The sequence below is a fragment of the Eleutherodactylus coqui genome, chromosome 8, assembly GCF_035609145.1.
Source record: "Eleutherodactylus coqui strain aEleCoq1 chromosome 8, aEleCoq1.hap1, whole genome shotgun sequence".
Classification (NCBI taxonomy): domain Eukaryota; kingdom Metazoa; phylum Chordata; class Amphibia; order Anura; family Eleutherodactylidae; genus Eleutherodactylus; species Eleutherodactylus coqui.
In genome coordinates, this window is record NC_089844.1 from 73,402,260 (window position 1) to 73,427,471 (window position 25,212).

A 25,212-nucleotide genomic window follows, 5' to 3' on the forward strand; every position below is an offset into this window, starting at 1 on the left:
TGCTCTCTCTGCCTGGACATTATTTCTCTATCTACCTGTGTTGACCTGTGCCTATATTCCTGTTCTTGACCAGTGTGCCCCCCAGATGTCTTGCTTGCATGACTACGATTCTGCCTTCCAACTCTCTAGTGCACTTTCTGTCAGTTGTTGCTATTTCAAACTACTAGGGGAATTGTACAATTCCAGGTTGCCCTGCCTGGTTCCAATCCACCAAATCCAATAGTAAACCAGTGGTTCATTTTCTGATTCATAACACTGGATTTTTTTTCGCATATCATATATCCAGTACCCCTGAAATGGCTCAGTTCTCAGCATCTCACCTTTTTTGGCCTATCTAGGAAATCTTTTTTAAGACTGAAGTCCACTTTATTTTTCCTTGTGCTAATATTAATTGCTATAAACTGAAGTTGGATAGATTGTGTAACAAAACCAACAATGTCTTTTAGGATCATTATGATTGGGGCCTAAGAGCAATAAAGTCTGTGTTAGTGGTGGCTGGATCACTGAAGCGGGAGGACAGGAGCCGACCTGAAGACCAGGTGTGTTCTTTGATATTTTTTGTTTAAAGGTTTTAGCAGAGGACAGATGTCTTTTCTCTTTGCTCAGAGTTCAGTGTTGGTTATGACTATCCTGATAATGCTGATAATTATAAGCAATGAGTGGCTGACCATTCATAATTGCTGCCATAGGGATACACAGCTTCATAACACTTCCTGCACTGCTTACCTCCAGTGCAACAAAGGATTAGGATTAGAGATGAGCGAGCGTACTCGCTAAGGCAAATTACTCGAGCGAGTATTGCCATTTTCGAATACATGCCCGCTCATGCCAAAAGATTCGGGGGCCGGCGGGGGTGAGCAGTGATTTGTGGGAGTAAGCATGGGGGAGTGGTGGGGAGAGAGAGAGAGTGAGATCTCCCCCCCATTCCTCTCCGCTCTCCCCAGCCGGCCCCCGAATCTTTTGGCACGAGCGGGCATGTACTCCAAAAAGGCAATACTCGCTCGAGTAATTTGCCTTAGCGAGTACGCTCGCTCATCTCTAATTAGGATATAAAATTAAGTATGCCTAATCATTGTCATCATCAGCAGTAGATTTTAGGAGATAGTCTAACTACCACCATGCACATTCAATTTTTGGCAGATTTAAGATTTAAAGTGACCCTCTGATCTGTTGGTTCCAGGTCCTGTTTCAGCTGTCCAAGACGGCCGATGCAAACTTTTGACTACATGATTCCTACAGTGCATTGGTAGTGTTAGACTACTAATTCACTATACCTGCTCTCTGATTAGCCAGAGTTGGTCACATGATCAGCACTGTTCAATCAGAGGGCAGTGCACACTGTGCATTAGGTAGCTAGAAAATTGCAGTAGCCATCTTGGACGGCTGAAAACAGGATCCCGAACTGGTGAATTGGAGGGACATTGGCAAAAAAACAGCAGCAGGTAATATACACTTTCCCCTTTGGTCCCGGGACAGAATTTTGTCCAGAAACCAGTGAGTCAGTTTAAGGTTAGATGCCTATGTTAGCACATGCAGAAGCTGGAGACATTGATGATTTTCCAAATTTTGCATGTAACATTCATAATCTATATATATATATATAAAGCTGAAAGCCCTGACTGACTGACTGACTCACTGACTGACTGACTCACTGACTGACTGACTGACTGACTGACTCGCCAAAAGTTCCCCAACTTCCCGATATCGTAGAAACATGAATTTTGGCAAGAGCATAGATTATCTCCAAAATAGGAAAAGTAATTGGGTCCCAACTCGATTATTCAATTCTAGCGCAAAAGAATTGGCGTCGAAATTTTACGTACGGAATGTAATAGAAACGGGAAATTTGGCAGGAGCATTGATTATGTCACACATAGGAAAAGCTAATGGGTCCCAATTCCATTATTAAATTCTAGCGCAAAAGAATTAGCGTCCAAATTTTACGTGCGGAATGTAATTTTTTCACTTTGCGGTGTCATAGAAACGGGAAATTTGGTACGAGCATTGATTATGTCATAAATAGGAAAAGCTAATGGGTCCCAACTCCATTATTCAATTCTAGCGCAAAAGAATTGGCGTCGAAATTTTACGTACGGAATGTAATAGAAACGGGAAATTTGGCACGAGCATTGATTATGTCATAAATAGGAAAAGCTAATGGGTCCCAACTCGATTATTCAATTCTATGCGCAAAAGAATTAGCGTCCAAATTTTACGTGCGGAATGTAATTTTTTCACTTTCCAGTGTCATAGAAACGTGAAATTTGGCACGAGCATTGATTATGTCATAAATAGGAAAAGCTAATGGGTCCCAACTCAATTATTCAATTCTAGCGCAAAAGAATTAGCGTCCAAATTTTACGTACGGAATGTAATTTTTTCACTTTGCGGTGTCATAGAAACGTGAAATTTGGCACGAGCATTGATTATGTCATAAATAGGAAAAGCTAATGGGTCCCAACACCATTATTCAATTCTATGCGCAAAAGAATTAGCGTCCAAATTTTACGTGCGGAATGTAATTTTTTCACTTTGCGGTGTCATAGAAACGTGAAATTTGGCACGAGCATTGATTATGTCATAAATAGGAAAAGCTAATGGGTCCCAACTCAATTATTCAATTCTAGCGCAAAAGAATTAGCGTCCAAATTTTACGTACGGAATGTAATTTTTTCACTTTCCGGTGTCATAGAAACGTGAAATTTGGCACGAGCATTGATTATGTCATAAATAGGAAAAGCTAATGGGTCCCAACTCAATTATTCAATTCTAGCGCAAAAGAATTAGCGTCCAAATTTTACGTACGGAATGTAATTTTTTCACTTTCCGGTGTCATAGAAACGTGAAATTTGGCACAAGCATTGATTATGTCATAAATAGGAAAAGCTAATGGGTCCAAACTCGATTATTCAATTCTATGCGCAAAAGAATTAGCGTCCAAATTTTACGTGCGGAATGTAATTTTTTCACTTTCCGGTGTCATAGAAACGGGAAATTTGGCACGAGCATTGATTATGTCATAAATAGGAAAAGCTAATGGGTCCCAACTCCATTATTCAATTCTATGCGCAAAAGAATTAGCGTCCAAATTTTACGTGCGGAATGTAATTTTTTCACTTTGCGGTGTCATAGAAACGTGAAATTTGGCATGAGCATTGATTATGTCACACATAGGAAAAGCTAATGGGTCCCAACTCCATTATTCAATTCTATGCGCAAAAGAATTAGCGTCCAAATTTTACGTGCGGAATGTAATTTTTTCACTTTCCGGTGTCATAGAAACGGGAAATTTGGCACGAGCATTGATTATGTCATAAATAGGAAAAGCTAATGGGTCCCAACTCGATTATTCAATTCTAAGCGCAAAAGAATTGGCGTCGAAATTGTACGTGCGGAATGTAATTTTTCACTTTCCGGTGTCATAGAAACAGGAAATTTGGCACGAGCATTGATTATGTCATAAATAGGAAAAGCTAATGGGTCCCAACTCCATTATTCAATTCTATGCGCAAAAGAATTAGCGTCCAAATTTTACATACGGAATGTAATTTTTTCACTTCCCGGTGTCATAGAAACGGGAAATTTGGCACGAGCATTGATTATGTCATAAATAGGAAAAGCTAATGGGTCCCAACTCGATTATTCAATTCTAAGCGCAAAAGAATTAGTGTCCAAATTTTACATATCTAATTCTCTCACTTCCTGATGTCATTTTATATGAAGGAAACGTTGCATGGTTACCTCCACGTGGTGTTTCCTGGGTAACGCACAGAACTATGCAAAATGGTGAACATATTTTTTTTCCTCAGTATCTCTAAAGTAACCACGACTTCATAAGCTTTTCCGTGTGAACACCAGATAAACACCAGTACCAAATTAACTCGGGCGAAGCCGGGTATATCAGCTAGTATTCTAGAAACAGCAGTTTCAATTGCAGAAGAATATTCATTACACATTAAAGCTACATATACATTACGGTGGCAACCCTGTGTATACATTGTAACTCCATACTGCAAATATTAATAATTGGAAGTGGCTTAGGAGACCTACGTTTTATCATCTGCTATATATTCAATACAACGACCTTGAAAATAATAGTATGAACAATAACATGACCTTCTATTTGTTTTGTATATTACATGGATATAGTATATATTTCTTAATGTATCCATACATATACATTAGGAAATATTTCACACAATATAATAGTTGCAAGGTGATCCGTTGTGCACAAGAAACAGCTTGAGACTAACAAGCCATATGTGTCCTAATTGTCCGAGGACGACTTCCTCATAACATTTGTTCATTTTATGCCTTATGTTATGCTGTGTTATCATTGCATATAATTATGATGTTGTTCCCTCTTCTTAGGTTTTGATGAGAGCCCTCAGGGACTTCAATCTTCCTAAGATAGTAACCAATGATGTTACAATCTTTCTGGGTCTCATCAGTGACTTGTTCCCATTGCTGGAAGTACCCAGGAAGAAAGACGTGAAGTTGGAACAGATGGTCCGCCAGTCCATTGCCGAGCTGCACCTGCAGCCAGAGGAGAACTTTATTCTTAAGGTGGAAATAATGGCTTTCTGCTTAGTGTATTGTACGCTGTAAATGTGCTGATGGAAGGCTATAATGATCACTGTTGTTTGATGCCTATGGTAGTCAGCATCTGGCTAATGCTTTTAATAGCTCAGGTAATAAATAAAATCTTCACACCACTTTTTTTTTATTTCGAGTAGTTTAACTATTAGTACAGTATATTGTATGGGGAAGTAGGCTTCGGTTCTAGGATACTGTATAGAGAGAGTATAAGTAACACCTACTTAGAATAGTGAATTTTCTCTTTCTACTGGCTGAAATTCAGTTTCAGTTTTGTATCCCATTGTCATTTCTACAGGAAATATATTTTTATTAAGATTGAAACATTTCAGCAATAATTTAACATATAGAATATTGACTTGAGTGCCTCTTTGAGTTATGTCATTTTCTGCATGTTTTTGCCTTAGATTACCCAGTTGGAAGAGCTGCTAGAGGTCCGTCATTCTGTATTTGTTGTTGGGAATGCAGGAACAGGCAAGAGCACGGTATGTGGAAAATAATATTTTATAGATTAGCTGAAATGTAAATTCTGTATTATTCCTAGCAGGATGTGAAGAATAAAATTTTACGTATCAGATATGCATTATCAGGATACAGAAATGCTTCTTTTTCCAAATTCCTCCAAACTCTCATTCTATCATATCTATCTGTCATCATCTGTCTCTACATTTCTAATATCTATCTATGAAATATATGATTTTTTTTATATTTCTATGCAATCAACTATATATCTCTATCTGCTTATTCATGTAATATCTGTCTCTGGGAGTTCTTTAACCCCTTCCCTCCCCATGACGTAAGGGTACATCATGGGAGCGGGGTACTTCCCGCAAAATGATGTACCCTTACGTTATAGGCATAGCGCGAGATCATGACAGATCTCGCGCTATCCCGCAGCGGGAGCCGGCTATCACTGGCCTCCCTCTGCAGCAGCGGGGGTGCATCGGAGATGCGCCCCCTGCTGTTAACCCCTTCCCTGCCTGGCATGGGAAGGGTTCACAAAGGAAGCGGGCTCCCTCTGGGAAGTTGCCGGGCTCTCGCGATATAATTGCAGAGAGCCTGGCTGGTTGTCATGGCAACAGGACGCCAGACATCAGCGTCTTGTGTTGCCAGAGCCTATGATCGCTGTATAAGCGATAAGGCATGGCAGGACAGAAGTCCTGCCATGCCTTATCACAGCGCTCATCAGTGCTGTGCTTTAAGTCCCCCAGAGGGACACAAACTGTGTAAAAAAAAGATAATAAAAATGTCCAAAAAAGAAAAATGTAGAAAAAAAACCTTTTTTTTATGCTTTTTCTCATATTAGCATAAAAAAAGTGAAAAAAAATTTAAATGGCATATATTTGGTATCAACGCATCCGTAACAACACGTGCAATAAGTTGCACATGCTTTTTATTCTGCACGGCAAAAAGCGTAAGAAAAAACGCTTAAAAACAGAGGCAAAATGCTAATTTTTAGCATTTTGCCTCCCAAAAAATGCAATAAAAGTGATCAAAAAGCCGTATATTCCCCAAAATGGTACCGATAAAAAGGACAAGCCCAAAAAAGATAAAAAAGATAAGCCCACAGAGAGCTCCGTACATAGAAAAATAAAAAAGTAACAGGACTTTGAATGCAGCGATTTAGAAAAAAAAAGATTTCCAAAAAAAGGGTTTTTATTGCAGAAAAGTGGAAAAACCCGAAAAAAATATAAGAATTTTTTTATTGTTGTAACCGTACCGACCCGCAGTAAAAATGTATTGTGTTATTTTTGCTGCATGATTAACGCTGTAAAAAAAAACCAAAAAAATCTATGGCCGAATTGATGCGTTTTCTCTCCCTGTTATCATAAAAAAAATAATAAAAGTTTTACAATATAGTCTATGTACCCAAAAATGGCACCATCAAAAACTACAGTTCGCCATGCAAAAAACAAGCCCTTATACGGCAGTGTCGACGGAAAAGTAAAAAAGTTATGGCTTTTGAAAAATGGAGATGAAAATCCGCCAAAAATCATTGTGTCCTTAAGCCCAAAATAGGCCGTGTCCTTAAGGGGTTAAGGTACGCTGCTTTAGCATGAATAGTAGTTCCATAATATAAATTAAAAAGTTTTGACATAATTACATTATATTAGGGATTTGCCATTAATACATTTAAGAGGGTTTGGGTTTTGCCAGAAACAGCGCCACTCTTGGCCATGGGTTGCTTTGGTATTGCACTTTAAGGGGCTGTAATATCAGACATTGCCCATGGACTGGATTGGTACTGTTGTATAAAAAATGAATATAAACTTTTTTTAAAAAAATTTTGTGTCTAAATGCATCCAAGATTCACTTTTAGGCCTTAGTCACACGGGTGTATTTCCCGCGATTTGCGGATCGCATAACGGATGCGCATCCGCAAATCGCGTGACCGGGGGGCCGAAAAAACTGCTTCTAGCCGCGTTTCATTAGAAACGGGCCGGAGCTGTCCAGCGCATTGAATTCAATGGAGCCGGCAATACAGCCGGCTCCATTGAAAGCAATGGGCTGCGGGCGATCTCACGATGAATTTTCGTGAAGGGCTTAAACATATAAGCCCTTCCCGGAAATTCATCCAGAAATGTGTAAAAATAAAAAAAAATATATATACTCACCTGGTCCCAGCAGACGGAGTTCAGCCGCGGCGGCCGGCAGTTCTCCTGAACTGCTCTGAGTAGTATTCAGCAGCCGGGGATTTAAAATCCCCACCTGCTGAATGAGCTGCCTCTGATTGGTCACAACCTCACCAATCAGAGGCAGCTCTCACTCACACCCATTCATGAATTCATGAATCTGTGAGTGCTGCCTCTGATTGGCTCAGCGCTGTTACAGCTGTGGCAGAGGAGAATGATTTGTCTAGTATATGTTCTCAATGGGGTCGGCGCTGCTGCCACCGGCCCCATTGAGCGCATATAGAGAAGAGAACAGGAATCGCAGATCGCAGATAAATGCGATCTGCGATTTCTGTTCTATAATTTTTCGGACGAGCGCATAAAAAGCGCTCATGTGTCCGATACCATTGCAAAGCAATGGTTTTATAAAATCGCCGGACGCATGCGCAAATCGCGCGAAAAAATGCCCGTCTGACTGAGGCCTTAAAGCAATCCTCAAGTTTCGGGGCAAAATTCTGTCCTGGGATCGAAGTTAGGAGGGTGTACATTACCTGTAGTTTATTGTGTCAGCTGTCGTTCAGGATGCCATTTTTGGGTGGCCAAGATGGCCACTGCCATTTTCTAATTACACTATATACTGTTCTGTGATTGAGAACAACATTGGTCATGTGAGCAGCACTGGCCAATCACAGAGTAGGTAGTTCTCATACTACCAATGAACTATGGACGATTTGGTAGTCTAAAGATGGTGGTGGACATTTTGGCCATTGTAAAATTGGACCTTGAACTGTTGGAACCAAAAACGAGTTGGAAACAAAATCAAGTCACAAAAAAGGTCACAGTAATTTGTTTGTCTTTTAGAATGTGATTTTTCGTACTTTTTATATTTCCATAACATTATCTCCAATTTCTTTTATAGTGACGGTTGTTCCTCCTGCATTCCTTTCTCCCTTGAAATGTATGATATTTCATAATACCCCACCTGAGCTCTTCACCTTTTTATTAGTAGATTCCATTGATTAGTACATCCATGTCTTCCACAGATCCTTAAGACTTTACATAGAACATATTACAATATGAAGCTAAAGCCCATGTGGCATGATATCAATCCTAAAGCCGTGACTACTGATGAGCTCTTTGGATTTCTTCATCCTTCAACCCGGGAGTGGAAAGATGGTGATTATTACAGTAGTACAATAAGACTGGCTGCTGCGATAATCTGTAGCTATAGATATTTTTATAATAGTTTGTATTTCTAGGGCTATTTTCTTTTACAATGAGAGAACTCTTCATCAACCCTCACGACGGTCCAAAGTGGATTGTCCTGGATGGAGATATTGATCCGATGTGGATTGAATCATTGAATACTGTCATGGATGATAACAAGGTTTGTAAACCTCCTGTTTTCTTTATAGTAAAGTTATGTACATGTAGCTTTTTTGCCAAATAGAGGAAGACAAAGTGAGTCACACAGTATTTTTTCCATTGAAATGAGTTATCTTGTTATTCATATGTATATTTACCCCAATTTTTCCATATCTTCACATTGGAGTCTCATAGGAAATAGTAGATGCATATATGAAAGTTGTACTCTCCAGAATAGTTCAATAATCATCTAGGTTATTGCAAAAAGGAACATACTAGATTCATTTTACAAATTGCTAATGAGCTCACACCTTGCATAATATTGCCTTTATTTTCCAGCTCTCCCGACATGTCTGATTTACGAGCAGGGGGCTGAGAAGTTCTCAGTCCAACCAAAAAGGAAATGAGCTAGAAGCATGAAACTTTAATGCTATTCAACATATTTCCTCTGAAATTCAACACACTTGTTATATTGTTCCTGAGGTTTCTTTCCCCCCCTTCAAAAAGAACTCGGATGTTTGGTCACTGCAAAATTGCTCTGTTGCTGCTAACACTTATAAATCATTCAAACATTTGCACCCCTTTAAGTTTTTCTTAGGTTTGAAAAGAGGTAATAGCCTGACGAAGCAAGATCTTAAGTAGAGCAGATGGTCTATATAAAGAATCCCTAAATCCTTCAAAAGATTCATTGTCTTAGCAGCCTTCTGTGAAGAAACATCATCCTGAAGAAGAAGCACACCTTTTGCAGTTTTCCATATCTTTTTTTTAAAGGGAACCTTTCATGTCACCACAGCATAAAGTAAGTTACGGTGCTATTAGAAAACATGACAAGGAACCGGGTGCCATATTTTTTATACTCACCTGCTCCTTGGATTCAGCGGTGTCTCCTCTCTGAAGTTAGCCCATGGCACGAAAATGTGACTCTTTTTTCAGTTTCCCGTGTGCGCATCCTCCTATACAAGTCTATGAGAGAGAATAGGCCATGGGCCAACTTCAGAGGCGGGACACCGCTGGATCTATGGAGCAGGTAAATATAAAAAATACAGCACCCAGCTACCTGCCACGTCCCCTAATAGCAGCATATCTTAGTTTATGGTGCTGTCGGGACATAAAAGGTTATCTTTAAGTCTGGCCTTTAATTTGTCCAGCAAGTGACAGTAGCATTCTGCATTGATGGTTTGGTCCTTCTGAAGATACAGTAAGTCCCCTACTTGCGAACATTCAAGTTAGGAGCTTCACCAGATACGAACAAACCTGTCTGTAGGTATGATGTAATGCCATACCAATGCATCATACTGTAGAGCGATCAGACAGGCATTCTATTAAGTCATGCCTTAGGCACTCCTTGATAGGCATTCTGCATAGGCAGCCCTGGGGCCATTCAGAAGGCCCCCGGCTACTGTGACAACTGCATGGCAACCCACGCTCTTATCGCGGGAGGCTTATGGGACCCTCAAAAGTGGGTATAGGCTGTTTCTTACAGCCGACACTCACACACAATAGCTCTGATAAGCTGCGCCCCTCATCGGAGCTGTTAATCCTTTAAATGCTGCTGTCAGAATTGACGACGGCATTGAAAGAATCAGCCTACACTCGTGTTGTATGGAGGAATGGAACCTGTTCGTAAGTAGGGGACTTTCTGTAGTCTGTTAAAAAATGGTGGCTTGACCTTTCCTATAGACCTCTGTGTCTTGAATTTCTTTGGCTGTGGAGATCCAGAGTATTGCCCCTCTGAGGACTGTTGTTTGGTCACCAGTAGAGATGAGCGAGCGTACTCGGAAAAGCACTACTCGCTCGAGTAATTTGCTTTATCCGAGTATCGCTGTGCTCGTCCCTGAAGATTCGGGTGCCGGCACGGAGCGGGGAGCTGCAGGGGAGAGCGGGGAGGAACGGAGGGGAGATCTTTCTCTCCCTCTCTCCCGCCCACTCTCCCCTGCTCCCCGCTGCGACTCACCTGTCAGCCGCAGCGGCACCCGAATCTTCACGGACGAGCACAGCGATACTCGGATAAAGCAAATTACTCGAGCGAGTAGTGCTTTTCTGAGTACACTCGCTCATCTCTAGTCACCAGTCGTTCCAAAAAAATAGCTATGGATTCCTCAAAATGCTTCAAAATCACCATGGAAGTGCTCATTTGTATGCGCTTCTGGTAAGCGTTTAAACATTTTGGCACCCACTCGGCTGAAAGCTTCTGCATGTCCAGTTGCTTATTATTATACTCCGAACACATTCCTTGGATACCTGCAGTGTCTCGGCTACTGTTTTCAGTGAGATTCACTATCTTCCAAAACAGTGCCATGAACATGTTCAATGCTTTCAGGTGCTGACACTGTGGTGGGTCTCCTAGACCTTTCAGCATCTTGAGTAATAAAATCAGCCCACTGAAAGTTGGCACACCATTTCTTTCCAACTGACTATAATGGGAATCAGTCACCCAATGTTTCCCTCATGCACTCATGAATTCCCTTTGGTGTTTTATTTGGAACTTTATGATGCCTCACAGTTCAGTGCTGCAGAATTCCACCTTTTTTCTGTCATGCTCCTTTTAGTGATGTGGAAAAAAAAATGAACACACCGTACTGACAACAGGAATGGCCCACCGGACTCCTAAGCCCTGACAAATACTACTGTGGATGCTTCATTAGCATACACACCACAGGTTGTTTGTTGGCTTACGGGGAAGTGAAAGTGAGTTCAGAGATAATAATTACAACATTGGAATCTGTGTGTCTTCATCTATCCACACAATATATTAGTTCAGGGTTTTCTTTCATGGTGACAGGTTCCCATTATAAGGGCTCCTACATGCAATTCCTTCTTACCTGTGGTCATTAGAGTTCCTAATTTGTTCTTGTAGTAACATATTTAATTAAAACCATCCAGTTCCACCCAACTTTTAAAAATGAAAAATGAAAGCGAAGAATTAAAAATAATTAAGATTATAATGAATTCCTAACATGCCATCCTTCTCATCTCACATAGGTTTTGACCCTAGCCAGTAATGAGCGTATCTCCCTAACACCTTCCATGCGGCTGTTGTTTGAGATCAGCCATCTTCGAGCTGCTACACCTGCGACTGTATCAAGAGCTGGGATCCTTTATGTTAATACACAAGACTTAGGCTGGAGCCCGTGAGTAAAGAATCTCTAAATGTCTACTATGCACCCATATTACATAAGCATACATAAAACCTAGCTTTACACCAGAGGGTTTAAATGCATAGTCTGTCATAGGTGTGAGCAAGAATGACTTTGGCTCTGCCCTCTATCCTATAATGAGATTGGCAGGACTCCTTGGCTTTACGATTTTGTGATGCAAAGGATGTTTGAAGAAAGCAACGCTGTAGATTAAATCCGAATCTCATAAATCTAATAGTCATTCTCTGATATTGGCAGCTCAGAACCACAGGCATTAAAAGCGTTATTTAAACTTCTTTTTTAACATGATTTTAGTATTTCTTATTTACTTGCAGAATACAGAGGGCATAAAATTAAATGCAAATCCCGCCACACAGGATTTCTTTACTCTGTGTCTGATTTCATTCTTCTTTATTAGTTACGTTACCAGCTGGATCGAGACTCGCCAGGCTCAGTCAGAAAAGGCAAATCTGACCATATTGTTTGATAAGTATGTTCCTTACTGCTTGGAGCAAGTGCGGTGTAATTTAAAAACTATAACTCCAATCCCGGAAAACAGCGTGGTACAGGTAGAGGCAATGCATTTTATTTTCATGCTTTTTATACAAAATATGATCCTTTGCATTTCTTATTTGATTCATCAGATGCAGTAGAATGTGTTTGGGGAAAAAATGTATTGCATACCTCCAAACCAGGGGCACACCTATAGGGGATGCAGGGGATGCGGTTGCACCCAAGCCCAGGAGCCTTAGGGGGCCCATAAGGCCTCTCTACTCCATATAGTAAGCCTAGGAGTAGTATGAATAAAGCATTATAGTTGGGGGCCTATCACAGACGCCTGTGCTCCACAGTATTCCTTTTTTGGAGGGACAGTCACTACATTTTATTTAAGTCCCTCAGTCATTATTTACCCCTTAACCCCTTAAAGGGGTTTTCCAGGCACAAAATAGAAATCTAGGAAGTACAGATTAGTAGCGTCAACCTCTATATATTTTTTTTACCGCTCTGGATCCTCTCCTTCATCCTGTGCAGCCGCTTACTTGCTGCTGTGTTTACATGCATCACTTCCACAGTAAACACAGCAACAGACTGTTACCTACAACTCCCAGCATGCATAGAGATTATTTATTGGCCAGCACTGTACCTCCTCCCACAAATTACAGGTCCTACAACTTCCAGCATGTATAGAGCTTGTTTACTGGCCAGCACTGTAGCTCCGCCCACAACTCACAGGTTCTACAACTTACTGACACCAACCTCCCTGTCACTTAGGGTGCCAGAAAAAGCCTGAAGCAGACAGACCAGACCTTCTAGCACTCTGAACTGCACATGAGCAATATAGCACAGTGCTTCCATCCTTCTCCTCCCATCATGCACTGCTCACAGGATGTTGGGGGCTATGGATAGGGGAGGAAGTAGCAAATGCAGACGAGATGTCAGAGGAAGTGTAGATTTTTATCAGGCCGGGGGTCACGTGACATAGAAAATGAAGAAAGTAGCTAGACGGGGTCTAATTGTTACATCTGCTCAGCGCACTAAAGTGCCAGGCCTCCATGTGGATGCAAGATAATGTCCTTTTAAAACCGCAGTCACACATATAGTAAAAGCACCCCTCCAGGTACGATGGAAGGAACCCTGTCCCTTACTAACCAGGAAAAGTGGGAAACCCCTACCTAAAAGCGGGGTGCTCGTCCCGATAAGGTCGGCCACACTGTCTTCATCTGGGACCTAGCTATTCCTAATCAGGAACCTGGAGAAATGCACAGAACACTGGACATAACACTGTTCACACACAGTGAAACACAGAACAGGACTGCACATAGAGGACATGTCGGGCCACCTGCACAGACAAGCCACATGTCACTGTTCACACCTACATTCCAGGTTGTGCATACAACATATAACAGGAACCCCACCCAGAGCTCACATGCATACAGATGGTCAACCAAAGCCAGTCCAAGGGTCCTCACACCAGGGGAATAGAAAGTCAGCCACTGTGCTGACATAGGGAACAGTGTCAGGCATCACCCATTCGACACACACATAGGACATCAGACGTCTGGGGGCCACACCTGCCCAGGAATAGGGAGAAACCTGTGGGCCGCCTGCACCTGTGTGGTCACCATACCACACACTACACAATGCATGCACCCCAGAACGCAAGGAGGGGAGGGACAGCAGGTGTCCAGACTGTCTACAGGGGAGGAAAGAGACACTTCAGACAAGCATGCACACACCAGCTCTGAGTGGGCTCAACACAGGGTACAACAGTAGAGCAGTAAAATGACCAGCAGTGTCTCCCAAGAGTTTGCTGGTATTTATCTGCTGCAGATGAGGGGGATTGGCTGGTGGAGAATACCACACCCAGCCAGCTCAATTAACCCCTACCTGTGAAGGTGTGCACAAGGAAACCCGTAGAACCACAAGTCCCAGATGCACAACCTTAACACCAGTGAACCTATTACAAAATGATTAATTGTGATTATGTACATTAGATTCTAATATGTTAGTCTGTGTCTTGAATACCCCTTTAAGAACATAAATCAATTTTTCTCTTCAATTTTTGTTCTTTCTTCCCCACTTTCAAAAAAGCATAACTCTTTGTATATCTATCAATGTAGCTGACTTAGGGCTTATTCAGATGGGCGTATATCAGTCAGGTTTTCACGCCCGACCGATATACGCTGCTCTTCTCTGCAAGCGGAGGAGGTGGGACAGGAGCTAGAGCACTGAGCTTCTGCCCCCTCTCCATCCTCTTTCTGCCCCTCACCACTGTTTGCAATGGGAGGGAGCAGGAGTGGGCGGAACTTAGCTCCACCCCTGCCCCGCCCCTTCCATTGCAAACAGTGGTGAGGGGCAGAGAGGGGGCGGGAGCTTAGCACACTAGCTCCCGGCCCATTCCACCTCCTCCCCTTGCAGAGATGCGCAGTGTATATCGGCAGGGTGGGAAAACCCGACCGATATACGCCCGTCTAAATAAGCCCTTAGGGCTTGTTTTTTGCAAGGGTATTTCACCATCTTACTGGGGTATTTTTTTATGGCGTACATACTGCAGCAAAAATAACATTAACAACGATACCAAATATTTCTGCTGTACTATATAAAAAAATTGAAACATCTTTTAAAAAAAAATAAAAAATTAAATATATATATATATTGCTACATACCCTATATACTTGAGTATTAGCCAACCCGAGTATAAGCCAAGTCAATAAGTTTACCACAAAAAACTGGTAAAACTTATTGATTTGAGCGCTCAATAAACCAAACACAGACGTTCAGTGTTGTCATGAATGATTGAGCGACGGCTGTGATTGGCTGGCGTTCGATTCAATCACAGCGTTTACTTACACAGCGCTGACAGCGGGGGAATTCAAAGCCAAGCAGAGAGACGACAGTGGGGAGAATTCTCAAGCAGCTTGCCGCACTGCCGGGGAGACCATCGCGCCGGGGACACAGACGCAGGCTGGGAGGTGAGTATTGCGTTTTGTTTTTTTTACCTAGTATATACTTGAGTATAGCTAAGTTTATATTGCGTTGTTTTTTTTTTTTTTTACCTCACTTGAGTATAAGCTAAAAGGGGCTTTTTCAACATAAAAAAATGTACTGAAAAACTCGAGTTATACTCGAGTATATACGGTATCTATATCTAGATAGATAGATTTCCTGTTGTGATCTTCTGCCATAACTATACTATCTTTCTGTCAATGGTGCTATGTGGGAGCTTGTTTTTTGCATGGTGATCTGTGGGATCTATTGGGACCATTTGGAAATACATACAACTTTTTGAATGTTTTTATTACATTCTTAGGGTGGCTTCACACGAGCGTGTTTTTGTGCGTGCATACACACTCACAAAAACACGCTTCTATTTGCAACAATGCATTCCCTATGGTGTGTTCACATGTTCGTGCTTTACAGGCGTGTGCCTGCAAAGATAGGACATGCGTGCACCGTAGGTCCTGCACGCATTGTTTTCAATGGAGCCGCAGCTGCTGCCGGCGGCTCCATTGAAAACAATGATCTGCTAGCACCCCTGCATTCTTTTTCAGGGAAGGGCTTTACATATAAGCCCTTCCCTGAAAAAGAAAACTAAATAAAAAATATACTTACCTCTCCGCCGCTGTCGTCACCCCCGCCGAGATGAAGAACACATCTGCTGCATGCAGCAGATGTTTCCTTCATCCCAGCTAGTTAAAAGAATTCCCTGCTGCTACATCTGCCACATCTGTGACAGATGCAGCAGAGGAATTCTTAAATTCTCTACCGCAGCTGTCACACATGTCAGCTGCAGTGGAGGATTCTGTTGCCGTCAATTGATTTCAGAGAAGGGCCTTAAATATAAGCCCTTCCCCGAAAATCAAGTAAAAGTGCTGTAAAAAACGAAAAAAAACATACTTACCTCCCTTCGGCTGCCGGGGCTCAGCAGCGTCTTCTCCTGGCTGTCCCCGACTCTCTAGTGCTGATCTATCAGCAGGTGGGAATTTAAAATCCCCACCTGCTGAAAGAGCTGTTTGTGATTGGCTAACGTGCTCAGCCAATCACAGGCAGCTCTCGCCAAATGAATGACGGCATCCATGGAGTGCATTTTTTTCGCAAAAAAAAAACGCTCATCTGACCAAGCCCTTTCCCTGTAGTGTCATGTTGTATTACAGCATCTACTGAAATCAGTTGGTTACCGTTAATAAATAGTTGCACTGAGTCCTCCAGTTACTCATTACAGCGGCTTTCTGCCCTGGATAATTTACAGGGGTTCCTACTATGATGTTTATTTGCCCTGACAAGGATTGTCATGATAGGACAACTGTTTAAACCCCTTAATGCCGCAGGACGTACAGTTACATCCTGCAGCTTCAGAGTATGTATGGAGTGGGATCGCGGGTTGACCCCGCTCCATACATCATGGCTGCCGGCTGTATCTTACATCTGACACCTGCCTCAACAGCTCTGATAAGCCACGCTACTCATCGGAGCTGTTAACACTTTAAATGCCGACATCAATTCTGACAGCGGCATTTAAATGAGATCGTGGGTTGCAGTGCTGTTGTCATGACAGCCGGGGGCCTTCTGAAAGGCCCCAGGGCTGCCATTGCAGAGTGCCTATCAAGCCATGCCTGTCAGAACGTGATACTGCAGGAGCGATCAAGCATTGCAAGTTCATGTCCCCTCTGGGTGCTAAAAAAAAAAGTAAAAATACGTTTTAAAAAGTTTTACTAATTGAAAAAAAAAGGTAATAAAAGTTAAAAAATAAAACTTTTGCATTATTTATAATAAGAGACCTTAAATAATAAAACAAAAATACATATTTGGTACCGCTGTGTCCGTGAAAGTCTGATCTATTAAAGTAATGCATGATTTACCCCGCACGGTGAACATCGTCAGAAAAAAAATAAAGAACGTTAGAAGTGCACTTTATGGGTCACCCCGTATCCAAGAAAAAATGCACTAAAAAACAATCAAAAAGTTGTATGTATGCCAATATGGTACCAATTGAAAACACAGGCCGTCCCACAAAAAACAAGCCCTTGCACAACTAAGTCGATCAATAATTAAAAAGATTATGGCTGTCAGAAGATGTTAGCAGAAAATGATTTTTTAAAAATGATGGTAAATATCTTTTAAAAAAATAAAAGTAGTTCAGCAAAAAAAAAACTATTAGCTTGGTATCGTAGTAATCGTACTGACCTATAGAATAAAGTTATGTCATTTTTATTGCAGTTTGTATGCCGAAGAAACAAGATGCACCCACAAATGGCGGAATTACGCCTCTTTTCCATTTCACTCCACTTAGAATTTTTAAAAAGTTTTTCAATATATTATATGGTACATTACATAGTACCATTGAAAAATACAACTCATCCCGCAAAAAACAAGCCCTCATACAGCGACGTCAATAGATACATAAAAGAGTTATGATTTTTTTTAAAAGGGGGAAGGAAAAAACGAAAATGGAAAAAAGAAAAAGACCGAGTCCTTAAGGGGGTTAAGGGGTTTTCAGAGTTTACTTTTTTAGTACATTACCTTTTGGCACTAAAATGTAGGGACTTATAAGAGTGTTAGTAAGATGTATTTCATATAACTGACATCTACATAACATTTGCCTCCATGCAGATGCTATGCTCGTTATTAGATTGTCTTCTCACTGAGGAAAACACCCCACCAGATTCTCCTCGGGAGCTCTATGAGATGTATTTTGTTTTTGCTTGTGTCTGGGCCTTTGGGGGTGCACTCTTTCAGGATCAGGTAAGAAATATAGTGTGGCAGTATATAAAATGTTAACCTAAGGGCTCTTGCAAACTTGCGATTTTTGTGTGAGGTGTTTTTAATATTAGAAAGCCCCATTGACATTCATGTTAAAAAAACGCAGCAATATCGCGTGGAAAAAAAGTGCAAAAAAACTTACAAATGTGCAAGAGCCCTAAAAAGTTTTGTATTTCTTATAAATTCATTGTTTATATATAGAGATGAGCGAACGTACTCGGATAAGCACTACTCGTCCGAGTAATGTGCTTTATCCGAGTATCTCTCCGCTCGTCCTGAAAGATTCGGGTGCCGCTGCGGCTGACAGGTGAGTCGCAGCGGGGAGCGGGGCAGAGCGGGCGGGAGAGAAGGAGAGAAAGATCTCCCCTCCGTTCCTCCCCGCTCTCCCCTGCAGCTCCCCGCTCCGCAGCGCGTCCCGAATCTTTCAGGACGAGCGGAGAGGTACTCGGATAAAGCACATTACTCGGACGAGTAGTGCTTATCCGAGTACGTTCGCTCATCTCTATTTATATATTATTTCAGCTGATCGATTACCGTTTGGAATTTAGTCGATGGTGGAACAAAGAAATGAGAACCATAAAGTTCCCATCAAATGGTACAGTGTTTGATTATTTCATTTACCCTGAAACGAAGAAATTTACTCCTTGGACTGAAAGGATTCCAGAGTTTGATATGATCCCAGATATTCCATTACAGGTGAGTCGTTTATTATCAAGTATCCATGAAGACATCATGATAACATCCATAAGCCATGTTCGAGAATTTGGCTAGATTCCAACCTACGGACCCAGTTGCAGAAGGGCCTAGCTTCAAAGTTGTAGACAATGCATGACCCTATGCTGGCAAAGTAAATGTACTTTATCAAATACCAAAAGCACATTTTCTTTCCTCTACTGCCCCTACTGGATGTACATTAGTATGCATAGGAGCTTTAGACAATTTTACACTAACCTGGAGAGATATATTTATAACATAAAGAATTGTACTGAGCAGCAGCCAAGGCAGTGATCATTTTTCACTATAGATTGAGCAGAGTTTAATTGTACTATGTATAATAAATATAGTTTCTTTAGATTTCTTCTATTTCCATTAAATTTGGAATTCAGTGAAGATTTGAAATTCGACTTCACTATTGTGCTCTCATCGCATGTATCTATGACATCATAAGATCAGTAAACAGCACTGTTTTGAGGTTGTTGCTCCTTGTTATTTAGGCATATAAGGTTCTCAATGACTGTAAGTTGCCCCAGATGCTATAGATAATATTGATTTTGCACGTTTTTCGCAAGAAGCATTGCCCCAAAGACTCCATACTAGCTGGATTTGTTTAACCTCTTCCTGACTGCATCACGTAAATATACATCCTGTGGTCATGAAGGGTGTATGGAGCAAACATGGAAGCCAAGTCTGCTGCATGCCCAATGGCTATCAGAGGTATTTGACAGCTGACAGGAATTGCTGCCATCAGAGTTAGGTCTGACCGCACGTCTAAGCAGCCAGCTAGAGGAGGGGCAACTCTGATAATCCATTGGCATCTGGGGCACAACCTCAGTGTGGTGATGAGATAGCATGGCAGCCTTGAGCCTATTAAAGGCTCACAGTGCTGCTATGCCTGGATGCCTATTAGCCCTTGCCTGTGGCTGGGTGTAATAATCAACATAGAAAATTGCTACATACTGCAAAACTGAAGTATTTCAGTATTTAGTACAAGTGATTACGTGATCCCAAGTTCAAGTCCCTTATGGAGATTGCAAAAAAAGCTTAAAAAAAGTTTTAATTAAATTTTGTAAGCAGTAAAGAAAAAAAGAATTTCTCCTATTTTTGCCCACACAAAAATCACAACAATGAATTTTTTTTTTATCAGTGTATACATAAAAGTCTAAACTATTAAGATATTGTAAGATATTATTTATTCTGTATGGTAAATACTGTAGATAAAAAAACTACAACATGCCAGAATTTGCTACCCGTTCTCCAAAAGAATAGATATATGTTCCCCCAAATAGTACTAATAAAAACTACAGCTTACCCTGCATGAAATGAGCCCTCTTAATCACCAAAAAATGTAAAAAGCTATGAGTCTCAGAATATGGCAATGGAAAGCAATTTTTGCTTTAAAATTTTTTTTTAAAGTAGCAAAACATAAAAAAATTTATAAATTTGGTATTGCTGATATCATCCTGACCCACAGAATAAAGTTCTCATCCCATTTTAAACACTGTAAAAACTAACCTCCCCCCAAAAATGGTGTCATTGAACTTTTTTTCTTTTAAACCCACTGCTCATGATCTCCACCAATCATCTGTTCGCCAGACCCATTGCCATTACAGACAGAGCTGGAAGCAGACAGCTCTGTCTGTAGTGCAGTGGCCCAATTTGATAATGCAGGCAAAGCCCCCATTAAATAGGAGCTGCGTCTGCATTACCAAACTGGTTCTGTGCACTACAGAGAAAGCTATCGGTTTCCAGCTGTGTCCGTAATGACAGCAGACCCGATATCAGCTGATCAGCAGGGACCCCGAGTGGTGGATCCTCACCAATCAACTATTGACGACCTATCCTGCAAATAGATCATCAATGGTAAAGTCCCGGAAAATCCCTTTAATCCTTTCCAATCCACTGTCTGACCTCTGAAGACATTATGATTTAAGGCTGTACAGCTCCGATGTTGGAAGACGCCCGTCGGGGTTCTCTTGCTATATATTGCCAGCCTCCCTGCTGTCAGAGCCTATCCAACGTGTCACCTCATGCAGTACTGGCTTTACCCAGCATATAGCGCCATTGTATAACAGCAGAAAAAGAGTAAGCCCCCTAGGAAAACCAGGATACGAATTGGATTGGAAAGGGTTAAAGTCTTTTCAATTATAACACAAGAATCAGAAAATTCCATAACTTTAATTGAGCAAAAGAAACATTGACATGAGTTGTGCCGCCTCCTGTGCTCCTAGTAATCACTGGGTGCAAGGCAATAGATATATAGTATAGTGGAATACGACAACTAGCGACCTTCCCCATTTTCAATTGACATTGCGGAAAGCTTGCGGGACCTGCGTCATTGCTTAGCAACAGCATGAGAAAGAAAAACCTTTGAAAAAAAAAATCAGTACTACGCATGTTCAAAGGCTCGCCGGCCAGACCATCCGCAGTACAGAAGAAGGCAAGAAAAGGCAGGTAGACGCGGACGTTGGCTGAACACAGGGGCGGATTCCTCTGCGGAATCCTGACTCCGGAACCCAACCCATTCGTGTACAGCCAGCCTTAAAGGGGTTTTTCAATATGTAAATACATTGGCGGCAGTGGGGTTGTGTGTCAAATATTATTTATATACATATATGTGTTTATAAAGGTGTTTTATATATCTGCTAATGCGCTGCTCCCGCCTGCTAGTAGTTTGTTTACTTTGTCTGCAGCGAAATAAAAAAAAAATAAGTCAGAAAAAATCTACAGTCTAAAGAATACCAGCTGAATGTGATTATGGGAAAAAAACAAGAATATAAATATGACTTTGACATACACAGAGTGTACTTTCTGAATACTGAAAACATGTCATTCCTTCTACTTTGCCGTGTTTTTGTATATATACTTTTAAGTAGGTAGGAGGCGGTTCTGAGGTAGTTTACATATAATTCGTGTTTATGGTCTTGTTTCTTTTATACTCTAAAGAGAATGGGGAGAAATACCTTCAAGGTTGATGAGAACTGCAATTGACAGAGCTACGGCTATTTTAGGTCCCTGTTGTCCATTTAAATTTTAATGTTTCTATCATTTGTTCCTCAGTGTGAATTAACAACCTTACTACTATGTTGGATTCCTGATCTGAAGTCAAGACTTAAAATTAATTCAATAGCCCAGATTTACAGCGATTCTATATTTCACAAGGCAGAATCAATAATGTGACTGAAGGGAAGAAGATAAAAATTTATGGTATCTTGCAATTTAATGGTTGAAAAGATGCAATTGAAGAGATCATAAATTGTGAAGGAGTTTATGCTTCGTTGCTCCTGATTCAGTGCTTGCTGTTAGGACCTGATTTGTGACTATTCACGAGGTGTGATTAATGATGTGATCGATTCTTGCTTCAGTGCAGTAAAGCAGTTGTAATGCTCTTCATTAGAATAAATAAAATAAATTGACTGAAGCTTTATAAAAACTGTGTAACATTTAAAATCTAAAATGTCAATTTTTTTTCTTGTTACAATTTAGCTTTCTTCAGGCAGCTTCCACCTACGTGCCATCATTCATTGTCATTCTGCGAGGGTATTATAGAAACCCATGTGGGTTGGGGTTAGTTTTATGCAAAGCTTACTGAAGAGCAAATACATAGAGTTAAATGGGTGCTGACTGGAGTCAGATTAATGCGACATATGGCTGCAAGACATTGTTTCAGCTTATTAACCCTTTGGCTGAACTGCACCATAGTTTCGCAGTACCGAGAGCTGTGCTGCAATGTAAAAACACAAAAAAATCTATTAGACTTTCTTCTGTTTTCATTAATTCTTCTTGCAAACTTTAAAGTGACCCTTAAGTCTGGGGAGAACATTTTTGAAGGGACCAAAGGAAAAGGAAGGGGTAGTAAGGGTGCTTTCTAGAGATGAGCGAGCATACTCGCTAAGGCAAACTACTCGAGCCAGTAGTGCCTTTTTGCGAGTACCTGCCTGCTCGTCTCTAAAGATTCGGGTGCCGGCGGGGAGAGCGGTGAGTTGTGGGAGGGAGAGGGGGGGGGGGGGGAGAGTGAGAGAGAGATCTCCACCCGTTCCTCCCCGCTCTCCCCTGCTGCTCTCCGCCCCCTGCCGGCACCCGAATGTTTAGAGACGAGCAGGCAGGTATTCGCATAAGGCACTACTCGCTCGAGTAGTTTGCCTTAGCGAGTACGCTCGCTCATCTCTAGTGCTTTCACATCTGCACTGGGGATTCTGTTCTGGGAGCAGGAAAGGGGAATCTCCACAGCCAAAGGGTTCGGTCAATGGTTGGAACTAATGATGAGCGAACGTGTTCGGCTCCGCCCCTTTTTGCCCGAACACCGAACTTTGCGAGCAATTCCGTGCTCGGGCGAAAAAAGTTCGGGGGTCGCCGTGGCAGCGCGGGGGGGTGCGGCGGGGAGTGGGGGGGAGAGGGAGAGAGAGAGGGCTCCCCCCTGTTCCCCGCTGCTGCCGCCCGCGCCGCCGCGCCTCTCCCCGCCCCCCGGCGCCCGCCGAAGCTTTACGCGCGGACACTGAAGTCCTCGGCAAAGCCGGTGTCCGGGTGCGTAAGTGTTCGTTAAGAACACGTTCGCTCATCTCTAGTTGGAACCGAACAGCGGCGAGCGGACCCCACTGACTATAATGCTCGCCTTTTGGGGGTGGAAGAAAAAGTGCTGCATGCAGCATTTTTTCTTCTGGTATTTTCAGTCGGATCTGCAATGGAACCTCCGCTTAGATGTGAAACCACCCTAGTATTACCTATCTAACGGCTCCTGGGCTTCTCTTTGGTCTTCGCAGATAGTTGCAGCTCTTTTCTGACTACCAAATACGCACTGTGCAATGCTGGCTTCTTAGACTACCAATGCACTACACATGCTTTGTGATTGGCCAGTACCGCTCACATGAGCGACTCTGGATAAGAATTCCAGGAACATTCTCTTGTTTCATTGCTGGGATCTTTTCTGTTCCACCCTAAGATTTCTATGCAGTTAATTTTTTATACTAGTCCAGGCAAAACACATGGGCACATGCGCTAATACATTTGCCACTAGGGAGTGTATTAGCGTATGACACCAGGGTTTTTGTTTTTGGACTACTCAAACTCCGCACTATAGCACACAAATTTGAAAAAGGAAAGTGGGAGGATAGGTCCTACCATATCGTTCTCACACGTAGTATTAACTACCTGCGAGAAAGTGGGGACAAGTCCTATCTTTTCTCGCATCTAGTATTGACGCGCGGGAAACTTGATAGTGGAAACAAAACCTTAGGAATGAATGATTTTAACAGCTGCATAATGGGACTAAAGCACACCCATCTGTTTAACTTCTCAAGTTGCTGTTCTTTTGTTGTTCAGTGAAATTCCAGGCATAGGTGCTGCATATTTGTCACAAGTTCTTCCAGTGTTCTGTGCAAGACTAAACAGTAAGGCCGTGCTCAGACGGCCATAATTTGCTGCGTGCCGCCCGCGAGATGCACGGGACACGGCAAGTACACAATGAACATTGCGTGCTTGCTGTGGACACCCAATCCCATGAACTATCTTGATGTTTATACCTGTGTAATATACGCCAAGATAGAGCATGCTGCAATTTATCTTGCACGCGTATTTCACGCAATATGTGTGAGCAGCACAATGAAGGTCTTTGGCTGCTTGCTACAGCGCGGATAATACACAATTACAACATGGTTGGGTGAGCACGGCCTTAGGGCTCAGTCACACGGGCGTTTTTACTTGCAAATTTTTGCGCGCATAACGCATACGTTGAAAAATTTGCATGACCAAAGCAGGCGACACGCAGGAAAAACCGGACCTGGCTGCGTTTTTCTGCTCAAAAAGTGCGCTGCTTGCCATCCCCTGCTTCGGCTGTGACAGTTTAGTTAATTAGATTTTTTAAATTATAAATATGGCAAAAGTTTTTTTTTACTGTATTACTTTTTATTTACTTTTTAATAATTAATAAACTTTTTAAGCTAATTTTAACTTTTTTTTTTAACAAGAATTTTGCAATGTTTTGATCGCTCCTGTAGTATGATGTAATACCATAGTATTATATCATACCGCGATCTGCCAGGCAATCTATCAAGCCACACCACAGGCAATCTGCCATAGCAGCCCTGGGGGCTTTCAGAAGACCACTGGCTGCCATGGCAACCGCATGGCACCCCTATGAACTCATTGCGGGGGGCCGTTCAGGACCCCCAAATATATCGATCGGGTCATTTAAATGCCACTGTCAGAATTCACAGCAGCATTTAAAGGGTTAACAGCTCCAATCAGTGGCGATGCTGATCGGAACTGTTGCAAGCGGCTGTCGGCTATTAGAAACAGCCATTGCCCGTATTGTATGGAGCATGATCGACTCCTGATCCCCGTCCATACAAACTCCCAACGCCCTCTACATTATGAATGTTAAGGGGTTAAAGAGTCATAAAATGTGTTTCTGAGTTTTGGTTTTCTTTTCCAGAGACTATACCACTCTTGTGTATGGGCAATGTCTGGTATTACAACTCAGTCCTATCCAAGTGAATGGAACTGAGCTGCAATATCAGACTCAGCCT

At 41.9% G+C, this 25,212-nt stretch overlaps 1 protein-coding gene across 1 annotated transcript in view; it reads left to right on the forward strand.

The window, feature by feature from the left end:
* Window positions 1-25,212, forward strand: part of LOC136577882 (dynein axonemal heavy chain 11-like) — a 386,682-nt gene that overhangs the window by 145,324 nt on the left and 216,146 nt on the right. The window contains exons 30-38 of the mRNA XM_066577801.1: window positions 447-539; window positions 4,372-4,566; window positions 5,004-5,081; window positions 8,252-8,384; window positions 8,468-8,595; window positions 11,556-11,704; window positions 12,129-12,279; window positions 17,822-17,953; window positions 18,494-18,667. Of these exons, the coding sequence (XP_066433898.1) occupies window positions 447-539; window positions 4,372-4,566; window positions 5,004-5,081; window positions 8,252-8,384; window positions 8,468-8,595; window positions 11,556-11,704; window positions 12,129-12,279; window positions 17,822-17,953; window positions 18,494-18,667 (1,233 nt within the window). The remainder of the gene's footprint in view (window positions 1-446; window positions 540-4,371; window positions 4,567-5,003; window positions 5,082-8,251; window positions 8,385-8,467; window positions 8,596-11,555; window positions 11,705-12,128; window positions 12,280-17,821; window positions 17,954-18,493; window positions 18,668-25,212) is intronic.